We start from the raw sequence: 23500 nt of genomic DNA on the forward strand, positions 1-23500 counted from the left end.
AACTTTTGCGGCTATCTGGCCAAAAAGGAATATTATGTACGAGTATTTAAAGGCAAAAAGTCACCAATTTTTTTTTGTATAAGGTTCTCATTGTGAAGCTTTCTTGATAGTTCTAAATTTTTTTTCAATAAAAGGACTTCTTGATAATTCAATTTGTTTTCTTCTGCCCACTGCACGCATTTTGAAAAACACTGTACTGCTTCTATGTGTTTGATTTTTGTAGGAATGTCAATAACATCCTCCTCTTCTTCATCGTTTGTGTTTGATTGTACCGATTCAATTATTTCCTCGTCGCCAACATTATCAACAGCTATTTCGTCTCTTCCTGTCGCCCAGTTTCTTATTTCTTCATCATTCAGTTCACTTTCCGGATCTATAACTTTTAACATTTTTTTCAAGTCGTTGAGTTTCGCAGCTTCTTCAAGTAGGCTTTTTCTTAGATCGGCCAGCAAAATATCATCTTCTTCATCTGACACCAATTGAGGCCATATTCCATCCCAGCTTTTTTGAATATTCTTTTCGGTTATGGACTTCCAAGCAGAGTCGAGAGTATTCACTGCATCCAGAAGACTAAATTTCTTCAGCAGTTGCATTGTGTCTTTGTTTTCTTGTGATATAATGTGGGTCAGCAATTGCCTTCTGTAAGAAACCTTGATATTTTGTATCAAGTTCTGATCCATTGGCTGAACTAATGCAGTACAATTAGGAGGCAAAAATACCACTATGAAATTTGGATTCGTATTGAGCTCTTCTTCGGGTGGGTGTGAAGGCGCATTGTCAACAAGAAGCAGTGCCCTGCTGGCTTATTGGCGTTACTCAGATATTGTTTCACTTCAGGAACAAAGATTGTTTTAAACCACTCAGAGAATATGTTTCGGGTCATCCATCCTTTGGTACTAGCCTCGTATTTCACAGGCAACTGTGCATTTTTGAAAACTCGGGGGTTCTTAGATTTACCTAACACAAGTAACGGCAACTTATGTGTGCCTGATGCATTTGAGCATGGCATAAAGGTTACACGGTCTTTTGAAACTTTCCTCCCTGGTGCCGATTTCTCATCTTTATGCACCCACGTTGTGTTTGGCAAAACCCTCCAAAAAAGTGCGGATTCATCCGCATTGTAGACTTGCTCTTTAGTTAATTGCATTTTCTCAATCAGGGCTTGCAGTTTAAGTTGGAAAGGAGCAACTGCTTCAGCGTCACTTGAAACACGTTCTCCGCATACTTTTAAAAAATGAATGCCGCGTCTTGGCTTAAATTTGTCAAGCCATCCTGAACTAGCTTGAAAGTTAGTCTTTCCAGTGATGCACTCATAAAAAAATCTGGCTTTTGTGCGCAAGACTTCACTAGAGACAGGAATGTGATTTTTACGTTGCTGTAGAAACCAAGTGTATAACGCCTCTTCCACATCAGGATTCTCGGGCTTTTTCATAACTTTTCTCTGGCCTAAAAAACATTACATATCTTTAGTGCAAACTCAAAACCCAGCATTTATTCATAAAACTTACCTATATCAGTGTACGACCTTGCAACAAAATTTCGAATCTTCACTCTGTTCTTCTTTATATCGGATACTGTTGATTTTGGTATCTTGAGAAGTTTCGCAACATGCTGAACACCACCACCTGCATCTAAACTGTCAAGAATTTTACACTTCTCTTTAATAGTAGCAGATCAATGGACGCGTTTCGTTGGAGTCATTTTTTACACGTGGTCTAACACTCGGCGCCAAATAAATACTACGTACGACTCGACTGGACAAGCCGCTGCATGTATAAAAATATTTCTTTACATATGTATACATACTAGTATACTTTTTCGCATTTAGCCGTTGTAATTTGTCATGCTTTTTAGCAGTGTCCGAATTACAGAAGGAAACAATAATATAAACGTAAAAGGAGCACAAGAACAACAACAACTTATAATCTTAAACATAAAATTTTACCATTTACCCCTTATCTGTGAGAAGTAACAACTTTGACGTTTCGTTGAAACAAATGAATGCAACTAAACAGACCCATAGCAACGCCAGTCATGGCAGACATGATTTAACTTATCATTTATCTTTTTTTGGGAAATCTTAAACACATTTGCTTTTTCGAATTTCGATCACCTTTTTCATGCTAATACTCCACCGTGCGCCGGCGCGGCGGTAATTTAGTCAGTTTGATTTTTCAAACGTTTTTTTTAACGAGACAATTCTTGAAAAAGATAAAGGGAAATGGGAAAAACAGTAATTTTTTTAATAAACTTTTATTTCTTATATTTGTTGACATTGACAAAGGAGACATCTAATTCGTATTATTTTTTGTCGTTCTTTTTATGTGTCAAGTATTCGTTGCTTAAAAAGTTATATGTACACGTGTTTGAGGGACTTTTTTTCTCCAAAAATTTAATTATCTTAAGAAGTTTTTGTTTGCCATTTTACTGAAATAAAAATGAGTGTTTTTTTTCTTGAGTCGGTTGTTTTTTGACACCCAGGAGAGCGTGCTGCCCTCTTTTGAGTGACACGAGAATAAAAAAAACGCGGATTAACCTAAGAAGAAAAAAAAATGAGATTTTCTTAAGAGTTTGAAAACTCCAATAATTTAAAGTGGTCCTAATCGCCAGGGAATGTCGCTGAAGTTAATGGATTTATTATGTTTTCGTCGTTTGGGGCTTGATTCGTCTTTTTTTTTTCATTCGCGGTGAAAGCAGCTATATATAAGTTCTCTACAAGAGCCAAAATCGAACTCTGTGATACTGTTCTATTTTTAATAAGATTAACATATCAGGATACAAGTTTAATGAACTAAAATAACAGTTATTTGCTAAATCAAATAGATATAAAGCAAATAGTAACAGAGGCCGAATGAAAATCAATTTTTTACAGGCTTTTCGTATTCAGAGATGGCAACAATTTTTAAAGCAAATTATTGTCAATACATATTGAAGTCGATTTTATTTAGGATTTTCTTTTTGTTGTGAATTTTCAAGTTTGAACTTGTATATTCGTTATTAAAAGCGTATAATTGACAGATTTTTATAAATGCTGTTATACGTAAATCTCTAATCTGATCTAAAATTTTTATTTTTATTTTCTGATAATTGATCAATGATCTGAGGTTTCCTTGAAAAAACAAATTAGTCGCTTCATAAAGAAAATATGTTTGTCCTATTTGTACAATTTAAGAAGTAGTCATCTTAAGGTGTGATTTCTTAGCGACCGACGCGACGTCTACCGGCGCCGCGGCCGGCACGGTCGCGTCGGCCTCGCACAGTAGTACGTTTCTCTATATAAAACATTAATTTTCATTGTTATAATGTACTCGCGTTAATGAAATTAATCTACGACAATGTCATTATGACACATCTAACATCGTCATTTGGATGTCATTATGGCTTTTTGGGTGCACTAGTGCTATTATGAATTCATAATAACACGCAAATTTTAAAATAAGAAACAAGCAAAAAAGGTACTTAAATACGTTTATTTATTGTAAAAATTAATTATAATATCAGTACAATTGGTTAAATTAATTCCAGACGATGACAGGTGAGTTGAATTTTTAGAAAGTAAATTTATTTTCTGAGTGCTTGAACTTGTTGAAATGTTACCCAAAATATTACATGACACTTTTTTCTTATTTTCTTTGGAATTTTTTATATAGCTCTCTGCCACTGTGTTAGAGCGCCAACCATGTCTTTTAACAGTTAATAAATCCACTCCTGAATCTGTAAGCAACGACGCAGACGATCTACGGAAACAATGCCCAGTGTATTGTTGTGGATTTGGAAGACTTAGGAACAATGCTATTTTATACGGCATTTTCCCTAAAGTATTAATGCCAACGGGTTGCTTAATACATTTTCCATTTCTGTACCCCACAAAAAATCGAGTAGGTATGCTCTGTGTTGCTTGGCCGCATAGCTATATATCTTCGAACCATTTCCACCATATTTATTCCTTCAACATTCCCTTTCGTTATAAAAAAAATCTCGTGATATCTTTGTTTTCGTAAATGGAATAATAACATGAATGCATTGTCCTTCGTCTTTAACATTTTGCAGCTGCAGATTTGTCAACTCGATACGCCGGCAGGCTCCCGCAAGTCCCACTATCAATGAAACTTTTGTCAGGAAATATGTTTTATCATCGGCTTCCAACAAAAAACGAGTTATGTCTTCTTTTCTTAAATTTCTCGATTTTTTTGACCGAAATCCTTCCGATTTTCTTTTTAGAAATGCAATTAAATGCACGTACTTACTAATATCTGTATTTTTCTTCACTGATATAACTGAACGTAGCATGGAATAATATACCCAAAGTGATGAAGCCTTCTTATCTTTTGAAAGATGTTCAAAATATGCGAGGAGAACCTTTTCGTTACTACTATTCTTGATTCCCTTCCCTTTACACCAATCTTCAAGTTTTACATAGGCTTGCTCGTACGTTTGTCTTGATTTTTCGGGAAGTAGGGAATCGACAACGTTTTGCGCAATGCCTTCAATATCCGAAGGGACACTTTCAGAATCAGAATCACCCATATTAATATTATTTTTTGCTTTTTGCTAAAACTGAACGTTTAACACAAAATTGAACATCAATAATTGAGTTGTCAAAGTCAAAATGGAAACAATCAACAAGCACGATTACCACGGCGTCGACTAATATAGGCACCTGATAACTTTGAATTTTAATTTTTATGAGGATATCTCTGATATTTTAAATTAAATAAAATCTCTTTGGATCGTCCCTCGTGTCGCATCGTAGATTAAATTTTGAATGATACAAGCTCGATACGAACTTTTTAATAAAACTTGTGTAACTAAGCCACTCGGCTAACCCCTCGTGGCCTAACGTTACACGCGTTTCATTATGATGTTCGTATCGAACTTGTATCATTAATAACTATAATCGGTCTCATTTTGATTTTGGTAAATATTATATTGAACAAATTCAAAATGACATATCCACATCTCACAGGTAACCCTCGAAAATGTTACGATTATTTCCGCATGGAGAAAGAAACTCTGAAGTATATTTTCAACAAAATTGAAAACCGTTTAAAGAAATGTTGCAATTTTCAAAATATATAGATGTAGAGAAGATGGTTATGATTAAAATCTATTAATTTTTAATAATTTTGTAAGTAAATAGCTTGAATTGTGTTAAAGCGTAATTCAAGCACTAAATCAATTACATTAAATCTTAATTGGATGTTTAGAATTGAGTCTAGTTGAATTAGTTTCAAAAGGGGTAGCTGTGATAAAACTGTTGAGCGGGTGAAGTGGGCAAGCGACAAAAAGAAACAATAAATAATTCCGGTAAAAATGAATAAAATTAGTTACAGTATTACAGTATTTAAACTAGAGAATTTCTGGTGAAAATCCATTATTTTTTCTTCCGCTTTAATTAGTTTTTCTATAATGAATTTCTATAATAATAATGACTTTTGACTACGTCTTGACTTTACCGATAAATTACATTTAAATTTTTAAATTATGCTGCCAAATCAAACGACCAATATAAGTAAAACCAACTATTTTAGTGCTTTTGGCTTGGTTCCTACTAGTAAATAGAGGAACAAATGAGCAAAGCAGTTGATTGAATGATTCTCTTGTCAACAGTATTCATAATATCTTCTTAAATAGAATTGCTGTACTTAATAACAGCATTAAATTTTACGAGTGTGGTATCTAGAACGAGTTCTAAGAAATACGTACGAAATACTTTAACGACAAACATTAATAATAGATGTGGATTCTGGGCTGAAAAATTTACTCTTTTGAAAAAAAAATGGTTTTGATCATTGGTTTTAAAATGCCTAAATTTAAATAAGTTTGACCAGAGATAATAATCTAAGATTTTTTCTATTCTTTATTTTCGTTGTACATTTTTTCACAATTTATTTTCCAGCTCTATGAACTGAGCAAATTTTTTTTATGATTTTAGTTTCAATAATTTGCCGATGTTTGTTGGCGAAACATGGTTTCAGAGGTCCCAAAGGTGTTTTGGTTTATCATGGCTGATTTAAATAAAATTTTTGATAGAAATTTGAATGGAGTGTATTAAAACAATTAACAATATAGTCACATACCAGATATGATATAAAAAATGACAAGATGTTTCAAATGAGAGCTGTAAATACTATCAAGGGCTGTAACTTCTTCAGGAAGGATTTTAGGGCATATTTATGTTTATAGGAACTTTTTGTTTTATTTTTATCACTTTTTATCACAGAAATTTTTTTTGCATCCTGTACATTAAAATATATGTGCTGTACAGAAACTGTTTTTAGAAAAAATGTGCTCAATTACTGTTCAGGTCACTCCATAATTACACAATTCTGAACATTACCACATTTTCGAATAGGGTTTACTTTTCTTCAAGAATTCTTCTGATATTTTTTTAGTATTTACTTTTCCTGAATGAGATTATATTGCGTCTTATGTTTATTATGATCTTGGCTTCACCTGTCGGTAATTTTGATGCATCTGCCAAGACGTCCGCTGGTACATTTTCGAAATCTGCTCTGGGCGTGGCCATCGTCCGTGTTATATAACCAAAATTGCACGATGTTAAGGAAGGTTCGTGAAGACTTGTGTACCTACTATCAAACTTATCCTTTGCTTTTGCTTTAATCCGCTTAAATATAAGTTCTTTATTCTCATTTTCAAAACTTTTTAACAGCTTTATTGGAATTATTTAATTATTTTGAATTTTTTTGGTGGATATTTTGTAGGTTCCACATTTTTTAGATTTGTTGGTATGCCTTTTACAGACTTTTGAACATTTTTATTTGAATGTTTTTTCAGTCTGATCATTTGATGACTTGTTTTTCGAATCTTTGTTTGGTTTTGATGTTTCACTGGATTGTTTTTGGTTGGTCTATGGAACTTGGAATAACTTTTTTTTTGTAACTTACCCTTGCATGTTATTCCTTTATTTGTGCTCATGTGTTTCATTGTTATGATGCTTGGTGCAATTTTATAGATTAGGAAATTATCACTTTACGCCGTGTGAGTACCACTGTATAATTTTGATGGTCCATAAAGACGGCCCTTTTATTTGAGACTTCCCTTATTAGTTCCTGATGTAAAGTCTAATCATATTGAAAACCATATATCATGACTCGTAGTATCAACTGATTGTAGATGTTGATGTTATTGTGTTAATTTCCGGTAGTAGTGAATTGGAGTTGTGTATCAATAATTAGTCTAAGTATATCTACTTGTATACTACTTCCAATGTAATTATCATTATTTGTCATGTCCTAAATGTTTACCAGTTCATTGTACCTGACCTTTTTATTTAGGCTCGTCTTTAGGGCTATTTTAATGTACTATTTTATGATTAGCTTACCGTAAAATGCTTCGTTTCAGATATACATGGTGTAGAAGTTTCATTTTTATTTCGATTTTTTACCCAAATATGTAATTTCTGAACCATTATATAAATATTTGGATGAAATTTGGTATCTTATGTATATGAATGTATAATTACTTATACATTCTCTTAATGCTAAACACACATAATGTAATAATTGTATATACTTATCGATATATTGTTAAGTAGAATAACAGTGAGTGGTATATGTTGGTGTGCAATAAATTATTATTATAGCCATAGGCAACTAAATATTGTCTCTTTCAAAATAGTTTCTGTTGAAATTTGTATCTTAATGATATGTAAATAGTTTGTGTAGGAGTTCATATTTAAAATTTTGTGCAAGTTTATAGCTATTAACTGACATTTAAATTTAGAAATAATAGAACCATCAATTTAGAATAAGTTTGTAAATAGATGTTTATTTTATTTATCGTGTATTTTTGGTAAAGAAATATTATATTCTTTGTTTAATCATCAGCTGTTGGAATACCGTATAATTTGTATGTTGGAATACGGTATAATTTTTATGTAAATTATAGACAGATTAGCATTTTTATTATAATATAGAGACAGATTCCGTTATTCCAGCAAACGAAGGAAGAGTGAGTGGCAGTGATTTGATTCTGATATTATTCAAAATCGTTTCTTAAAATTTGAATATAAAGTCTTATTTGATTTTGACAGAGTTGCACAAGCAGGTGCTGTTGAATAGCTCTTCAGCTTATACCTACAGCCCTACAGGGTCCGGCAATAGTGCGTCGGGCATCCGTAGCTCCTAAAATAAAAAACTTGGAAATTTTGTTTAAGTGTAAACCTAAAGTATGTATGAGGATGTATTTCAGGAAAATATTTTAGCTTCTATATGATGGTTCAAAAAAGTGAGAGTGGATCGGGGTGATTTTTTTATATGGAACACCCTGTATATTATTGCATTTTTAGCTTCCTTTCAGATAATCCTAAGATATGAGTAAATAATTTTCGGTAGTTTCAGAGATAGGTATTAATAAATAAATAAAAAAAATATATTTTTCACCCTTTGTTAAAAAGAACATTAAAAATACAAGAACTGTCCAATCAAAACTATATTAGGTATTTACTTTAGATGGTCTAAACTTAACTTTGCTATAAATATCATACAGGATGTTTAAAATTCCGTGCCAAACTTTCTAAAATATAAAACAATTTTTCTTTACACTACTGCTCATCGGGAGAAGATCTTATATTTTTTTATTTAGTCCGTTAAATTCTAGTATTGAATATAAATCGAATCCCATAGCGCAGCGCGTAGAGTTTCCGACTACGAACCAAGGATTCAGAGTTCGAGGCCGGGTCAGAGCAAACATTTTTAGTATTGAAAATACTTCTGGCCGCGTTTATATAGGACCTATCTTTGAAAAAACGACATGCTAGAGGCGACATGGAGTTCAATAACCTGCCTAATCAACTTGTCAACACGTAACTCGATAGCTGAATAGAGCAAGGCCGTCCGAAGGCCGAAATGAGGTCTTATTAGTGTGGGCCAACTATTTTATGGATATGGATGTTTAGTCTGGGAAAGCCGATATTATTATAAAAAAGAATTTGAGTCAAGACATGGGTTGTTAAGTACAGTTGGGCTATTTTAATCTAAGTCTTTCCGTATGAGAAGCAGGGGGCAAATTATACGTGAAAGAGCGGAATAACATAAATAATAAATTTAGATTAATGCAATATTTTTTCTTGACGCGTAGGATAATGCGCACAATCGATGCATTAAAGGGAATAATTAATTAAATCATTAAGTTCCAAAACATATAATAATTCGGTTCTCATCGGATCTGCTGATATATTTTGATAAAATTTAGGCTATTAGGACCTATATTTTTTTATATGATAATTATTTTTTTTAATTAACAACTTAGGACAAAGAAAAAGCTTGCCTGGTTTCCACCGCCAACGTAAAACAAATGAATTCAAGGCGGTGCCAAATATTTATTGGGATAAGTTTTTATCGTTTAAATATTGTTGTAAATAATAATTATCATTTAATTAGTGCTAACTTATTAAATTTCACAACACGGCGAAATTTCAACAAAATCGGCTAACGGATCTTTGAGATATTAATAAAAAAGGTCTATTAGAAAACACCTTGACACCCCTGTATCTTTAAAATTATACATTTCCGGACACATGTTTATATGAACTTTTTACCTTAAAAACACTCAAAGAATCACCTCCTGAAGTTTGGCCAGATACTTAATTAACATCCTGTATTTAAAAATGGCTAGCTAGTGATTTAGTAAGCTATGTTTATTTTAATAGGAAAAAAAATCATTTCATAAAAAATAAACAAACCCATAATACAAATACTATACACCAATTAATTAATTTTAATTGTATCTAAAGGCACTTTAATAATTGAAAAATGGACAGGAGCACTTAAAAATAACTTCATAGAGTATACCAAATATGCTAAAAATAATAATTCCAATAAAAAAACACAAATGGCACATTAAAATCTGCATTATCTGAAATCAAACTATAGCTAAACGGCTAATAAAATAATAGAGACAAGACGCCGACATCTATAACAATAATTAATAATTATTCCGAGTTATTATTACATAGACAGACAGACACCACTGAGGGCCTGCAAAGACTTCTTGATAGACTGTCCTCGGTGGGCGACTCAATGGGTCTCAGGATAAATACAAACAAAACAAAAGTCATGGTGATAAATAGAGATGCAAGACAGGCAACGGAGGTAGTCGTAGGTGGGACACCAATAGCAAGAGTCTCAAAGTTTAGATATTTGGGCAGTTGGATTAGTGAAGACCTAAACCCAGACATTGAGATCAGAGCTCGAATTGAGATGGCTAGATCAAACTTCCTAAAATTGCGGAACCTACTGTGCGATAAACGTCTCAACATCCATATAAAAGACAACTTCGTCAAGTACTACGTACTTTCCACACTTCTCTACGGGGTTGAGTCGTGGACACTCAAAGTAAGCGCAATGAATAAGTTGGAAGCATTTGAGATGTGGGTATATCGCAGAATGCTGAGAATACCATGGACTGACCGTGTCTCGAATGAACGAGTTCTAAACCAAATGAACAAGGACCGAGAAGTCCTCGACATAATAAAAAAGAGGAAAGCAGCCTATTTGGGCCATATCATGAGACATAGCAAGTATGAATTCCTTCAGCTCATTATCGAGGGTAAAATTGAGGGAAAGCGCGGACCCGGACGACGACAATGCTCCTGTCTGAAGAACATCAGAGATTGGACAGGCCTGGACTCACATACTTTGCTGAGAAGAGCGAAAAATAGAGAGGAATTTGCCATGGTTGTTGCCGATCTTCACTGAATGGAGAAGGCACTTTAAGAAGAAGATTATTATATACTTGTTTTACAATTATTGTAATACAATATTCCTTCAAATAAATTTTGATTTAAGTATTGTTAATATAGTCATATTAATGATTATAGCCCGTATGATTTCTAAAATAAATAATCAAGCGTGTTTTTATCAGAATTATTAAATGATTAAGTAGAAATAGTTAATATTTAGTAACTTCGACTTTTGTGTCTGGTATTTTCAATACGCCTATGATGGTTGCGCATGTTGCAAAATCTGTGAATTTTTTATTTTATTTTCGTTTATATTCTGAGTAAACTATTAAATATTTGTTTTTTTTAATCTCCCGAAATATTTAATACTTTCCTATGAGAATATAAACGAAGATAAAATAAAGAAGTTCTTGCCCTAACCCGAACTTCAGTATTACAGTTGAGGGTTGGAAGCTTTGGTGTTACACAGCAAAATAAAACAACTAAATCACCACAATACACCAAAACACTTACTTTTACATTGGGCGCGCGTTTCGCTAACCATATTAGCATCATCAGCAGATGATTATAAACTAAAATAGAATCTACAATTGGAGCGTTTATATACTCGCTCAGTGGGCACAGAGTGGGCGTGGCAAGATCTAACCAACCGAGTCAGAACCCACCGAGCGTAACAGTTAGATTTCCACCACTAGAGTAGTTGGAACAAAGAACTCGAAGGACTTGGACTAATCTAATTGCCTGTAATTTGAGACTTGTTTAATTAATTTCAAGTTATTAAGATCTATACAATGTTCTTTATCAACAATATGTTCGGCAACGCAAGATTTATCCGGTCTACCATATCTTATCTGAGCTAAATTAAGTTTAAAGATAGATAGATTTAAAGAACATTTAGCTCAGATAAGATATGGTAGACCGGATAAATAGTGCGTTGCCGAACATATTGTTGATTAAGAACATTGTATAGATCTTAATAACTTAAAATTAATTAAACAAGTCTCAAATTACAGGCAATTAGATGCTTATGAAAGCATCCGTAGTAAAAGTGTTTTGGTGTATTGTGGTGATTTAGTGTTTTATTTTGCCGAACTTTAGTAGTCTATTCTCGAACTTTGACGCCTCGCTTGATAGGCAGAACCTCTACGCGCTGAGCTATGGAGACTCAATGGACTGGTTTATATTCAATACTAGAATTTAAAGGACTAATAAAAATATAGGATCTTCTTTCAATGCGCAGTAGGGAACGCAACGTGTCAATAATAAAAAAAATTTTCCCATTGTAAAGACAAGTGTATAATAAGACAATACTGTATAACTAACGATTAATTGTAGTTTATGTTTTAAATGCTAACACTAAATATACTTGGAACTAACTGTTTGCATCTGAAAATAGATTCTATTGTTTTTAGTTCCAGTTTAAATAAACAAGTTAATATAATATTATGAAGGATTTTAAATTTTAGTCGCAAACATAGAGTTTGTTGTTAAAAGAATTTTCTAATTTATACTCATTTCAAGACAAGGTGGCTTATTCATGACTTATTTTTTACAGTGACTAGTAAACAACAGGAGAAGTAAAATCATTTTATGCTCTAAAAGGCACATTAACAAAGGGACGAATATGTATCTTTTTTACTTTAAGCGTAAATCAACAATACTATACGGCGTATCCGGAAAATTGCCCGAAAATAAATGACCGAAGGAAAATTGACTGAAAGTAAATCACCGAAAGGAAGATTGCCTTGATGGAAAATTGCCCGAAAACATTATTTCCCCAAGAACACTTTACCGAACCATAAAGTTGTCCAAAAAAAAGACGATTTATTAGGTCATAGCCATTGTTAAGCCAATGTCAAATTGTATTTATCATCATCCGAGTAGAATGGCAGTCGAATTTGTAGTCACTGAAAAGGGTAAACAGAAACTTACTTCACAGTTAATTTTATCAAAAAGATAAGGACAAACAATTATTATTTACTAGCGTATACGTATACCAGCGACTTCGTTCGCGTCGAATTAATCATTTGTAATGGTGATGATAAAGCAAAGCAAGAATTTCCATTAACATACAAACTGGATAACATTTTCTCACATTTATGGCAGCATGAGAAAAAACAATATGGCGATATTATATGACTTGGTAATATTTGAGGGGTAGTTTCATCTCGTTGGAATTTGACTTTCGAAAAATCCGTTTGCCAAAAATAAGCTTTTTACGTCAAGCAGTTTAAGCAGAATCGTGGTTAAGAACTTACCCAACTTTTTGGAACACCCTGATTGTTTTTTTTTGAAAAATTTCAAAATATGTAAAAAAAACAAATTGTCCAAGCGTTTTCCCGAAAGTCTAACCGTTTTTTAAATAACAAAAATTGTAATATTTGAGGGGCGTTTTCACCCTCTTGGAATTTGAGATTCGAGAAACCCCTCTTTATCGAACCCCTACACCCCACAGTCAATCCGTTTGCCAAAAAATCAGCTTTAAACGTCAAGCAGTTTAAGCAGAATCGTGATTACTCAATGGTCATATTTTATGAAACACCCTGTATAAATTTATAAAAAGTCTTAGAATATGTAAAACAACAAAATAAAATATACGTGTTTAAGAGTTTTTCCGAAAAACTCACTGGTTTTTAAATAAAAAATATTTTAATATTTGAGGGATAGTTTCACCCCCTTAGAATTGGAGTTTCGAAAAATCCCTTCTTGTCGAACCTCTACACCCTAAAGTCAATCTGTTTTCCAAAAATCAGCTTTTTACGTCAAGCGGTTTAAGCAGGATCGTTATTAATCAATCTTACACCCTGTATACATTTTTAGAAAATCTTAAAATATGTAAAAAAACAAAATAAAATATACGTGATTAAGCGTTTTTTCGGAAACTTGACCGTTTTTTAAATAAAAAATATTGTAATATTTGAGAGGTGGTTTCACCCTCTTGGAACTGGAATTTCGAAAAATCCCTTCTTATCGAACCTCTACACCCTAGAATCAACCTGTATGCCAAAATTGAGCTTCTTACGTTGAGTGGTTTGAGCAGGATCGTGATTAATCAGTATGTCAGTCACTTAAGGATTTTATATATTAGTATAGATTGTATTTATTTAAGTATGGCTTGGTTTGATTTAGTTTTTATTAAACTGACCGTATTTAAATGTAGTGTATTAGAGAAAACTTATCATAAATCAACTTTTCGGTAAATTTTTAAATTGTGTCAATTGTAATTGAAGTGTAATCTTTGTTTTCGAGCAACTATCTTTTCGGGTAATTGTTCTCGGGCAATTTTTCTAGATCCACTGTAGTGGAGAACTGGAAATTGATATCGAATATAAACTAAAAATTCAGTACAAAACTTGACTATGAAATTATGCAGTTTGTAGATATTGCAATTATTTTTATCATAGGAACCTTATTGATCTAATTGTTGGTATTTTATACAAAAATAATCATATATGTGAAAAGCTGGAAGCTAAACACCTTTAAATATTTTTCTTCATACCTTTACAATAAAGGTTGTTTGTTGTTATACAGGTTGACTAAGGGTGGTCCAAATTGTATTCGGGAATCTTCGACAGCATATTCTGCAGATAAAAATATGTAAAAAGTTTGTATAAATTCATTTCTTAAAATGGCTTCGTTTCAGAGATACGAGGCTGTAGAAAGAAGTTTCACATTTATTTCGGTTTTTCCAAATTTCCGGTGATTCCAAACAATTTTTGAACTATAGTCGATATTTGGATAAAAGTTGGTGTCTGCATGTTTTTTGACATGAGAAATTTGATTTCGACATCAAAATGACTCCTATTTATAGGGGGCGCCACCTATACGTGTTTTAACTGCTCTGAAGTATAATAACTTTTCTCGTCCGTACCTGTATAAAACTACTGAGTGAAAAAATATACATTCTCTTTATTTTTTACGTAAAAAATGCCTCCTGGTAAAAATCGCTACGTAGCAATTTTTATAAGAGACCTTTTTTATGTAAAAACCGTCCTAAATGTAATTTTTTTTACTACTATTTTTATACAGGTACGGACGAAAAGTTATTACTTTTCAAACCAATTAGAACATACGTAGATGGCGCCCTCTACAAGTAGGAGTCATATTGACAGCAAAATTAAATTTCTCATGTCAAAAAACTCCTAGATATCAATTTTCATCTAAATACCGACGTTATTTCAGAAATTATTTGGAAAAAATTGAAATAAAAATGAAAGTTCTATACACTGCATCACCGAAACGAAGCATTTTCGGACATGAATTTATACGAACTTTTTTACTTATTTATATATACTTATTATTAATATTTTCTCTCTAAAATATGCTCTCTCCCAAAGTTTCCCAAATACAGTTCGGACCACCTTGTATAGAATTGGAAACGTCGGATTATTGCTTTTATTAAATATAAAAATTGACAAAAAAGGATTATTAAATATTCCACTCACATACAATTCTACTGAATTTTTTTGCTAATACTTTAGAATAACCCCCTCGTTCTTACACGTAACCTTTCTCTTTTTCAAAGCGGTTTCTGTGGAAATTTGCATTTCTGTGTTATTAAAATATCTTGCATAGGAAATGAGAGTTCCAAGAACGGCTTTTACTGACCGTTTAGGAGTCGTGGCTTCTAATTTTAGTCGGCATTGAACTACCACGCAAACCGATTTTTTTTTCTTGCGTCCAGGTCTTTTACTTCAAGGCCGTAATGATATTATTGACATCGAGTATTGGTTGTGCGTAGTGGATAGTTCATCCGCTGAAATCGGCTTAGTATTAACATTGAAAATGTTTCTGTTATCCTATATAAGGGAGCCCAAATCGAATTAAAATGCTACATTTGCCACACCATGACGTCATATATACAAGGGTGTAGGAAATCTCGGCGCAGCGGCGGCAGTCGGCCAGCGCGCGCAAAAACCATTACATCGCTAATTGTTTATTGATATATCTTTATTAGTTTAAGGGGTTTGCTTTGATACCTTGTCAAGACATAAGCGAAACTTTTAAATTGTTTCTTTTTTTCATTTAGGCCTTCGTTTTTCGTTAAATGAAAGTTATATTAAAAAAAATCTATTTTTAAACCAAATTTTCGCATGATTGAAATGATTATTCATGTTTAAAGTTTTTTTTGGTCATAAGCGCTAATGGAAATGTTTTTTTGTAAATAATTATAAAAAATTACTCCCTACGAAGACTTTATTGTGTACTGGATCAAAAAATAAGTATTTGTTTTCTCTATACGGTGGTATTAATATATCGATTTTTGATGATAGTGCCCTTTTACCCGGTCTAATTTTGTACTACTTTCGGAATAAGGGTCCCCATATCATGTACTGTACTTCCATCCCTGAAAAATTCAGCTTGTGACACCGAAGTGAGAGGTAACGTCAAAATAAGCTTTAATCTACCTACATCATAGGTAGGTGTAGGTACTCTAGGTATATTCTACCTAGACAGTAGCTGAACTAGCTGACAGTAGTAATTAATTTGTTATCCGATAAGTAGTTGTCATTATATAAGTTTAATCATCTTATACCTCCTATAACGGTAGGTTTTGGATTTTTCCTGATTGGTTTGTTAAACAAAAATAAACTGGGCATATAAATGTCTGTTACAGGTTAATTCGTTAAAGAAATATGTTACGATATTGGCGAGTCTGAATATTTATAAAAATTTGGAAAGTAAAATATGTTGGAAAAATATTTAATCCATACATATATAAAAGCTCAAAGGTTTTTTTGTTGCATCCATCCCGCCGAAACCGCTTTACCAATCTTGATGATTCTTTTTTTAAATGAAAGGTATATATGTGTAGATTTGTTATGAAGTATTTTTATAGTACTTAATGGCTATTTCTTTGTGTAAAACGACTAAATACTAAAATATACCTGAAAAACCCCTACACACAATACCTCCAGAAATAAATTATTTGTCATTGTCAGTGGTGTGTCAGATATTTTAGAGTGAGTTAATATTGCCGCCAGCAAGCGATTTTAGGAAATTCATCCTCTTAGAGAGTAAAATTATCTTTGTTGAACAGTTTGTTGTATGAAAATTCCTTACTATTTGGTCTAGAAGAATGAAATCCTACAAAAAGAATTAGAAGAAATTTTTGAAATTCATCAATCAAATGGGTAATGTTAGTAAAAATTTATATAAAACTTGGTGACCTCTGGATTATACACATAAAAATTGTCACAAAGGTAAAGCGAATTTATGAAATTTATACCCTTAGGGAGTAGAATAGGGAATGAAAGTTTGCTGTACGAAAATGCAATACTATAACATTATAAACCAGACAGTATCAAATTTTATACAAGGGTTTATTTAGTGACATCATAACGAAATATATCTTCCTCAATTATCTTTCAAAGAATAAAAAATAACCTATAAAGATAGTATTAGTGCTCTTAATAAATAAAAAAGATGATGAAAATAAAAACATCTATGCTCACTAGCTCTCTATAAAGAAGTAAAAATCATTAAAATCAATGCATGAACGATTCGAGGTGTAACGCGAACGTAGTCGCGAGAAAAAAGCTAGTAATTTATTAAATTATTTTATTTAACTCATTAATTTTCATTGAAAAGGAATTTTGTAATTCGCCACTATATTAGTTAAAAACTAAGAAACTCATATCAAATTTAAGTTTTGCGATTTTGACTTATACTTTTACAAAATCTGAACACATTTTAAAAAAAAAAAGTTTTTGATAATATTTGTGTAGATTGACTACAAGTTGTATAACATAAATTTCTACGACCGGTCTACCTAGTGGTCTGCAGCATCGCCTTGTGGTGCAAACTTGGGCCTGTTAATCTGTGACGTGAGGCACAACAGCCAAGATAAACAGAAGCGTAGCTAAGAATTTAGTAATTTAAAAAAAGTCTTTTAGATACAGTAGTAGGTATTAAAAAGTTTTGTGTTTAAATGGGGTTTGCCTTTAACAGTTAAAAAATTATATCGTAAAGTGTAACTTTCCGTAAGAATTCTTTATCTGTGATTGATCATGATCTGTCATCATGTTAACCTGATGTTTTGTATGTTATTTTGTTTTTTCGAGGTTTTTTTGCTTGTTTACGGATAGGTGCGATCGCATAATTATTATTGATAATGTTTTATTTAATTTTAACATTACTACTTTTTCAGTGAATCTTTAAATCTGTTGTTTTTTTTAAGTTCGTTATTTAAACATATGTATGTAATACACTCATATTAACACTAATCATATTTTTACGTTTTTATTCATCATTTTCAATGCCCCCCCGGTTGCATCTTTGTAAAGGACTGTGAATTTTTTCAGATGTTTTCTATTTCAATGGAGATTCTCAATGTTTATCATAAGTAGACATCGACAGTGAAATAAACACAAAAATCGAAAATGTTGAAGAATTAGGAATATTAAGGTGCGTCCAGCCTTGACGAGACGAGAGCGAGACATCTATCCATTTTTTGGGGCAAGCCTGCCACGAGACAAGCGAGTTGGATCATAGTGAAAGGAACCCAAACACATATTAAATTGTAATTGAATATAACAAACGATGGCCAAATAATAACGCATACAATAGTACATTTTTGTACCTTTAATATGGTATTTGGTTCGTTGTATTTTATTCATCGTCGGTTTTTTACCTTTTTGTTTGTTTTCCCCTTTAACCCTTGATTTGTTTCGAGACACGACGTCTTTTACAAAATACGTTTGTTAACGTTCTTTAGAACAAAATGTTAAATAGAAAATTTATAGGGAAGGTTAAGAAGCACATTTTAAAATTACTCTATACAGGGTACTTCAAAAAAGTGTTGCGGATATAACATATATTTTTTAATGGGAATACCATATTTTTATTTTATTATTAGATTCTACGTACAATTTGGTAACTTTTTTGCATATGATATATTATCTAAAATTAATAGATTTTGTAGTAATTCAATTTGTTTAAAGAAATGTTAGATTTCGGTACGGTAAAAAAAATCATAAGTAAATTATCAGTGACGAAAAATTTGTAAATTCTGTCAGAAAAAATGATAATACATACGGTGTACCATTTAAAAATTTGAGATTATTTAATTTTAAATAGTCGAAATTCATAAATCAGAGCTAATATCTCGCAGTCGAGCGGGCCTACCAAAAGCATGTCCAGACTCCAGACTGTTGCGCGAGCTTTCTTTGATCGGCCGTTGCAAAACCGACAGGGGACAGATAGCAACGAGGCTCCGTGGGTTGTCTCGCGAGACCCCTCAACACGCACATTTGGTAGGTATGTCTCGCGTTCGTCCCGCACTTGTCTCATCAGGGCTGGACACACCTTTAGAAACACATTTTGACAAAACTGATATAAAGTTAAATCAGTGCAAATAGATGATAGACGTTTTGAACAGTGTATAGTCCTATATCATTCTTCTTTTTTATGTGTCTCGTCCACGAAGAACGTTGGCTACCATCAATGACACTTTTATATTATTTACGGCTTACATAGCTATGTATGGCTTTGAAATATGGACACTAAAGGAAAGTGATAAGCAAAGAATAAACGCCTTGGAGATATGGGTATATCGACGGGTGCTGTCAATACCATAGACGGCTCATCGAACAAACATTTCCATTATTGAGGAACTAAAAAATTGAGACACGTCTGGTTACCAAATTAAATCACTCAATCGTCCGATATTTTGGCTTTATTGCCATGAGTGGCACCTCAATTGAGAGACTGATGGTGGAGGGAAGGTAGAGGGAAGACGATAAGAGGTGGGTAGACCAAGTCTAAACCCTAGTGGGCCATAACCTCCCCGAAGCTTCACATATGGCGTGTCGAACAACTTGGTCCGAGGAAGTGAGGGGAATCAACACATGATGTATACTCTCACTTAGGGTGAAGGACTGAAAAGAGGGAGATTTCATAGGATGTCCAAAGTATTCTAGTTTCCTGGTCATTATGCTGTTTATAACCATGGTACTGGTCAGCATCTCCAACACTGTGACATTACTGTTTTTGTGTGAACACACCTTTCGATTCGATTACGAATGAACGGGCTGTTAGTTTTCACAGATTCAGGATCACAGAGAAGATCTATAATTTCGTATATAACGAAACGTAGTATTTTAGAAGAATGTTTTGAATCCTATTTTTTTATAATTATAAATATTTGAAAACAAGATTTTTAAAGAGTACAAAACAGTTTAATTTTTCATATTTACAAAACCATTAACTTCCTTGTATATTCCGATCGACTAATGATGACAACACACTGAAAAGCTGAAGTTTTATTTGGTATTTGAAGAGGTATTGAGAGAATGCGATCGATTACAACAAAATTGCGGATGTGTAAAGCTAAATTTGTTTTTGTTAGGTAAATTGGATCACCAATGATATTGCGGTCGCGTATATTTGTTCTGCACTTTATTCCGAACTGTGTGAAAACAAAATATTAGGCTCTGTGTGTTTAGTTAAACTCATTTTGTTATTCTAAAAATAACTTAAAAGGACAAACGAAATAATGAGTCGGGGTCGGGAATTCTATACAGGGAGCTACAAATTTGAGGTACGAACATTGGTATCTCGGTAACCGTAATAGATACGAACATGGTTAAATTGGGGCTAAGTTGCGCTTTGGGATGTTCACCAAGATTCCAATAAAAAAGGTTTATAAATTTCAAGGATTGCTGAGTTTTTTGGAAAAAAACAGATCTTTTTGAAAACGATGTACTTAAACAGCCGTTAAACGGTAGCCTACTAAAATGGCGTTAATAGATATTGTGACGTCGTTCATGTCGGCGGAAAGTAATGCCTAGCTATAAGCATTTTGCAAGAGCACCTGTGGCTCGGTGGCTGAGGCTATCGCTTCGTGAGCGAATGGTTCGTGGTTCAAATCTCACGCCGACCAATACGTTTGTATATTTTTTTTGCTTATAGCGTGATCTTATTGCATTGGTTTCACTCTTTTTGGTTCACTGATAAAAAAGATAGACTTGAACTAAAGTCGTCATCGTTCTTGAAAAAAAAATTAGTGGCAAGATAATTTATTTTAGCGTAAACGAAAATATGTTCCCTGAAGAAAAACTCTCTTAACTCAAGAAAACTTGTTCTCTTGAAAAATTCGAAAATTTCTCTTGATCTATTTTCATTCAACCAAGTGCAAGTTACTTTGTTTTAAGATAATAACAAAAATACACTAGGAAGTATTTCATTCAAGAAACATGGTTATTTTTCCAATAGCTAAATACTCTTTTGATGAAAAATAATAACAACACGCAAAGGCGATGACGAAGGATGGTGTATACAATCAGTCGGCAGTCCGATATGTCTCACGTCGCATTTGATGTGCGACCTCATCATATTACGCACCGGTTTTGTTGCTTGGAATTTTCCACTTGGAATTTTGCATAATTTGCTTTTTAAACGCATATCATATAACAAATTAGTGATTGTTATTAACATGTATTTGTCATTTTTTATGGACAAATTTTAGGATATATGGATTCTTTAAAGGAGTTTCTGAAAAAATGGAAATTAGAGCATTTATTTGCTTTATTTGAAGGTAAGAGACATTTACCTAATACACCTGTTTAGATAATGCATGCCTGACTATAGATAGAATAAGAATATAAGTTTCGATTTTTTTATGCAAACAATTACAAACATTTTAGAATTTCAAGTCGTCGTATTAAAAAATTCAAAATGTGACTAAAGCTTATAATTTTAATAATTTGTTTGCTTTACTTTGATTAATCGTGATGTAACATTTTTTGTAATTTGTAGAGTGATGAACCACCCCAAAAAATACCAAGGAGTGAAGAAGCAGAAATAACTACCTACTATCAAGGAAAATAATATCACTTTACTTACTACAGACTAGGAAAACCTAAATTTATCAGAACATAATATACCTCGTAATATGCCTGTATGCCTGTATATGATGTATAGACTTCTCTTAGATCAAAATAAATTTTAGTTGAGTCAATGGTATTCGCTCTTGGTTTAAGAAAAGTGTATCTTTAATCAAGAAATGTCCCTTTTCAATCAAGAATGTTTGCATGAATCAAACAGACTATTGTTCTTGTAGCAAGAACTTCTTTGCATATTAATTTTGGGTCAAGAGTGAAATACTTTGGACAGATAGATTCTTCTATTCTCTAAAGTAATTTTTTAAAGCTTAAGAAAAGAGAGTTAATGCTTTGGGCAAAGAAACGTCGTTCTGGCCCTATTGAAAAGCGCCAATCTTTTGGGTCAAAGTCATATTCATTTCGACTGAGAGATTCTTTTTTTCAGTGTTGGATTGGTTTAGTTACTTGGCGGGTTGGTTAGCGTGGTTATTTGGAGGGTGTTAATTCATTGGTTAGTTGGTTATTTGGTGGGGTTGGTTGGTTTTTAAAAAAATATATTTCTTTTTTATATTTTTTTATCAGTGTCGAGGTTGTATTGTATTTGACTAAGAGTGGGTCCCAAGGGGGACCCTCCACTGAGGCCGCGAGGGCCTATTGTGGCTCAGTTTCTACAAGCTCTAATTTACAAGAGCGTCAAAGTTCATCCTCAAGACCCAGCCTCTTAATATAGGCCGTTATGTCTGAGGGCGATATGTCTCCTAGGTCTGATAGGTCTAGCATGGGTTTGGCAAACATCTCAAACCTGGTCCTGCTCTCAGCGGGGCAGGTACACATAACGTGCTTCATTGTTTCATCATCTTCCATACAGAGTCGGCATTCGGCGTCTTCCACCAGTCCCGTCCTCTGCAGGTGAGATCTCAGCCGGCAGTGGCCCGTGTACACTGCAGTGAGCACACGCGTTCCATTCCTACCGGCCTTTAGGAGTTCTCCTGTTCTATGTTTGGATGGCCCTGCTAGGATTTTCTTGGCATGCTCCATTCCGGGACTGTCATTCCAGTCTCGGAATGTCTCACCCCTAACCCATTCACAGAGCCTGTCTCTTGCGAGATTTTTGGGAACGCTAAGTGTCGGTTCTGGGCCCACGAATGGCGAGCCTGCACCAATTTTGGCGAGGGAATCAGCACGTTCATTTCCCTCTAGGCCGACATGTCCCGGTATCCATATTAGCGACACTTTGTTCCTATCTCCCAGTATATTGAGTAGTTTCTTACAATGAAGAATCGTCATAGACGTGCTTTTCGTTGCCTCAAGTGCTTTCAGCGCAGCTTGACTATCCGAAAATATGCATATTGTTTTCCCGGTGTATTGCTGTTCTACCAGCAGTTGCACACAGGTTTCAATAGCATATAGCTCAGCTTGGAAGATCGTGGTGTGTTTTTCAAGACTGTGGTAGATCTCAGTCTTTGGACTGCTGCAGTAAATTCCTGCGCCAGATCCTTTTTCGTTTTTGGATCCGTCCGTGTACCAACACATTTCCGCATGTAATAAGCCGTTTCCCGGCTTATCCCACTCGCCTCTGTTCGGAAACAGGACGTTGTAGGTGCGCGTCAAGAGTTGGACTGGTGGTGTAAGATCCGAGATCATTTCCATAATCTCATCCGACTGTAGTTCTTCTACTAGCCGGTTTTGTATGAACATAATTGTTCCTTGGCTTCCTCGTGCTATATTTAGAAACCTATATGTAGCCCATCTCGCCTCTCTTTCCAAAAGAATTTGCAGAGGAGGTAGATCGAGTAGGGTTTCCATAGCTTTTGACGGCGTGGAATGCAAGGCACCAGTCACCGCTAAGCATGCTTGTCGTTGTAGTTTCGACAATTTATTCTTTGCCGTTATTTGGTTGGCTTTCTGCCACCAGGCAACTGCACCATACGTGATAATAGGTCTGATGGCCGTCACGTATAGCCAGTACATA

The 23500-nt window shown here is 33.6% G+C and overlaps 1 protein-coding gene across 1 annotated transcript; it reads right to left on the reverse strand.

The window, feature by feature from the left end:
- Positions 1 to 721: 721 nt before the first annotated feature.
- LOC115891186 (jerky protein homolog-like) lies at positions 722 to 23226 on the reverse strand. The gene is made up of 3 exons (XM_030911590.1): positions 23054 to 23226; positions 1509 to 1636; positions 722 to 1446 (listed from the first exon to the last, which is right to left on the reverse strand). The coding sequence occupies exons 1-3, from the start codon at positions 23224 to 23226 to the stop codon at positions 722 to 724; spliced, it is 1026 nt and encodes a 341-aa protein (XP_030767450.1).
- Positions 23227 to 23500: the final 274 nt, after the last annotated feature.

Source organism: Sitophilus oryzae, unplaced genomic scaffold (assembly GCF_002938485.1).
Source record: "Sitophilus oryzae breed Bouriz unplaced genomic scaffold, Soryzae_2.0 scaffold_979_pilon_pilon, whole genome shotgun sequence".
NCBI lineage: Eukaryota > Metazoa > Arthropoda > Insecta > Coleoptera > Curculionidae > Sitophilus > Sitophilus oryzae.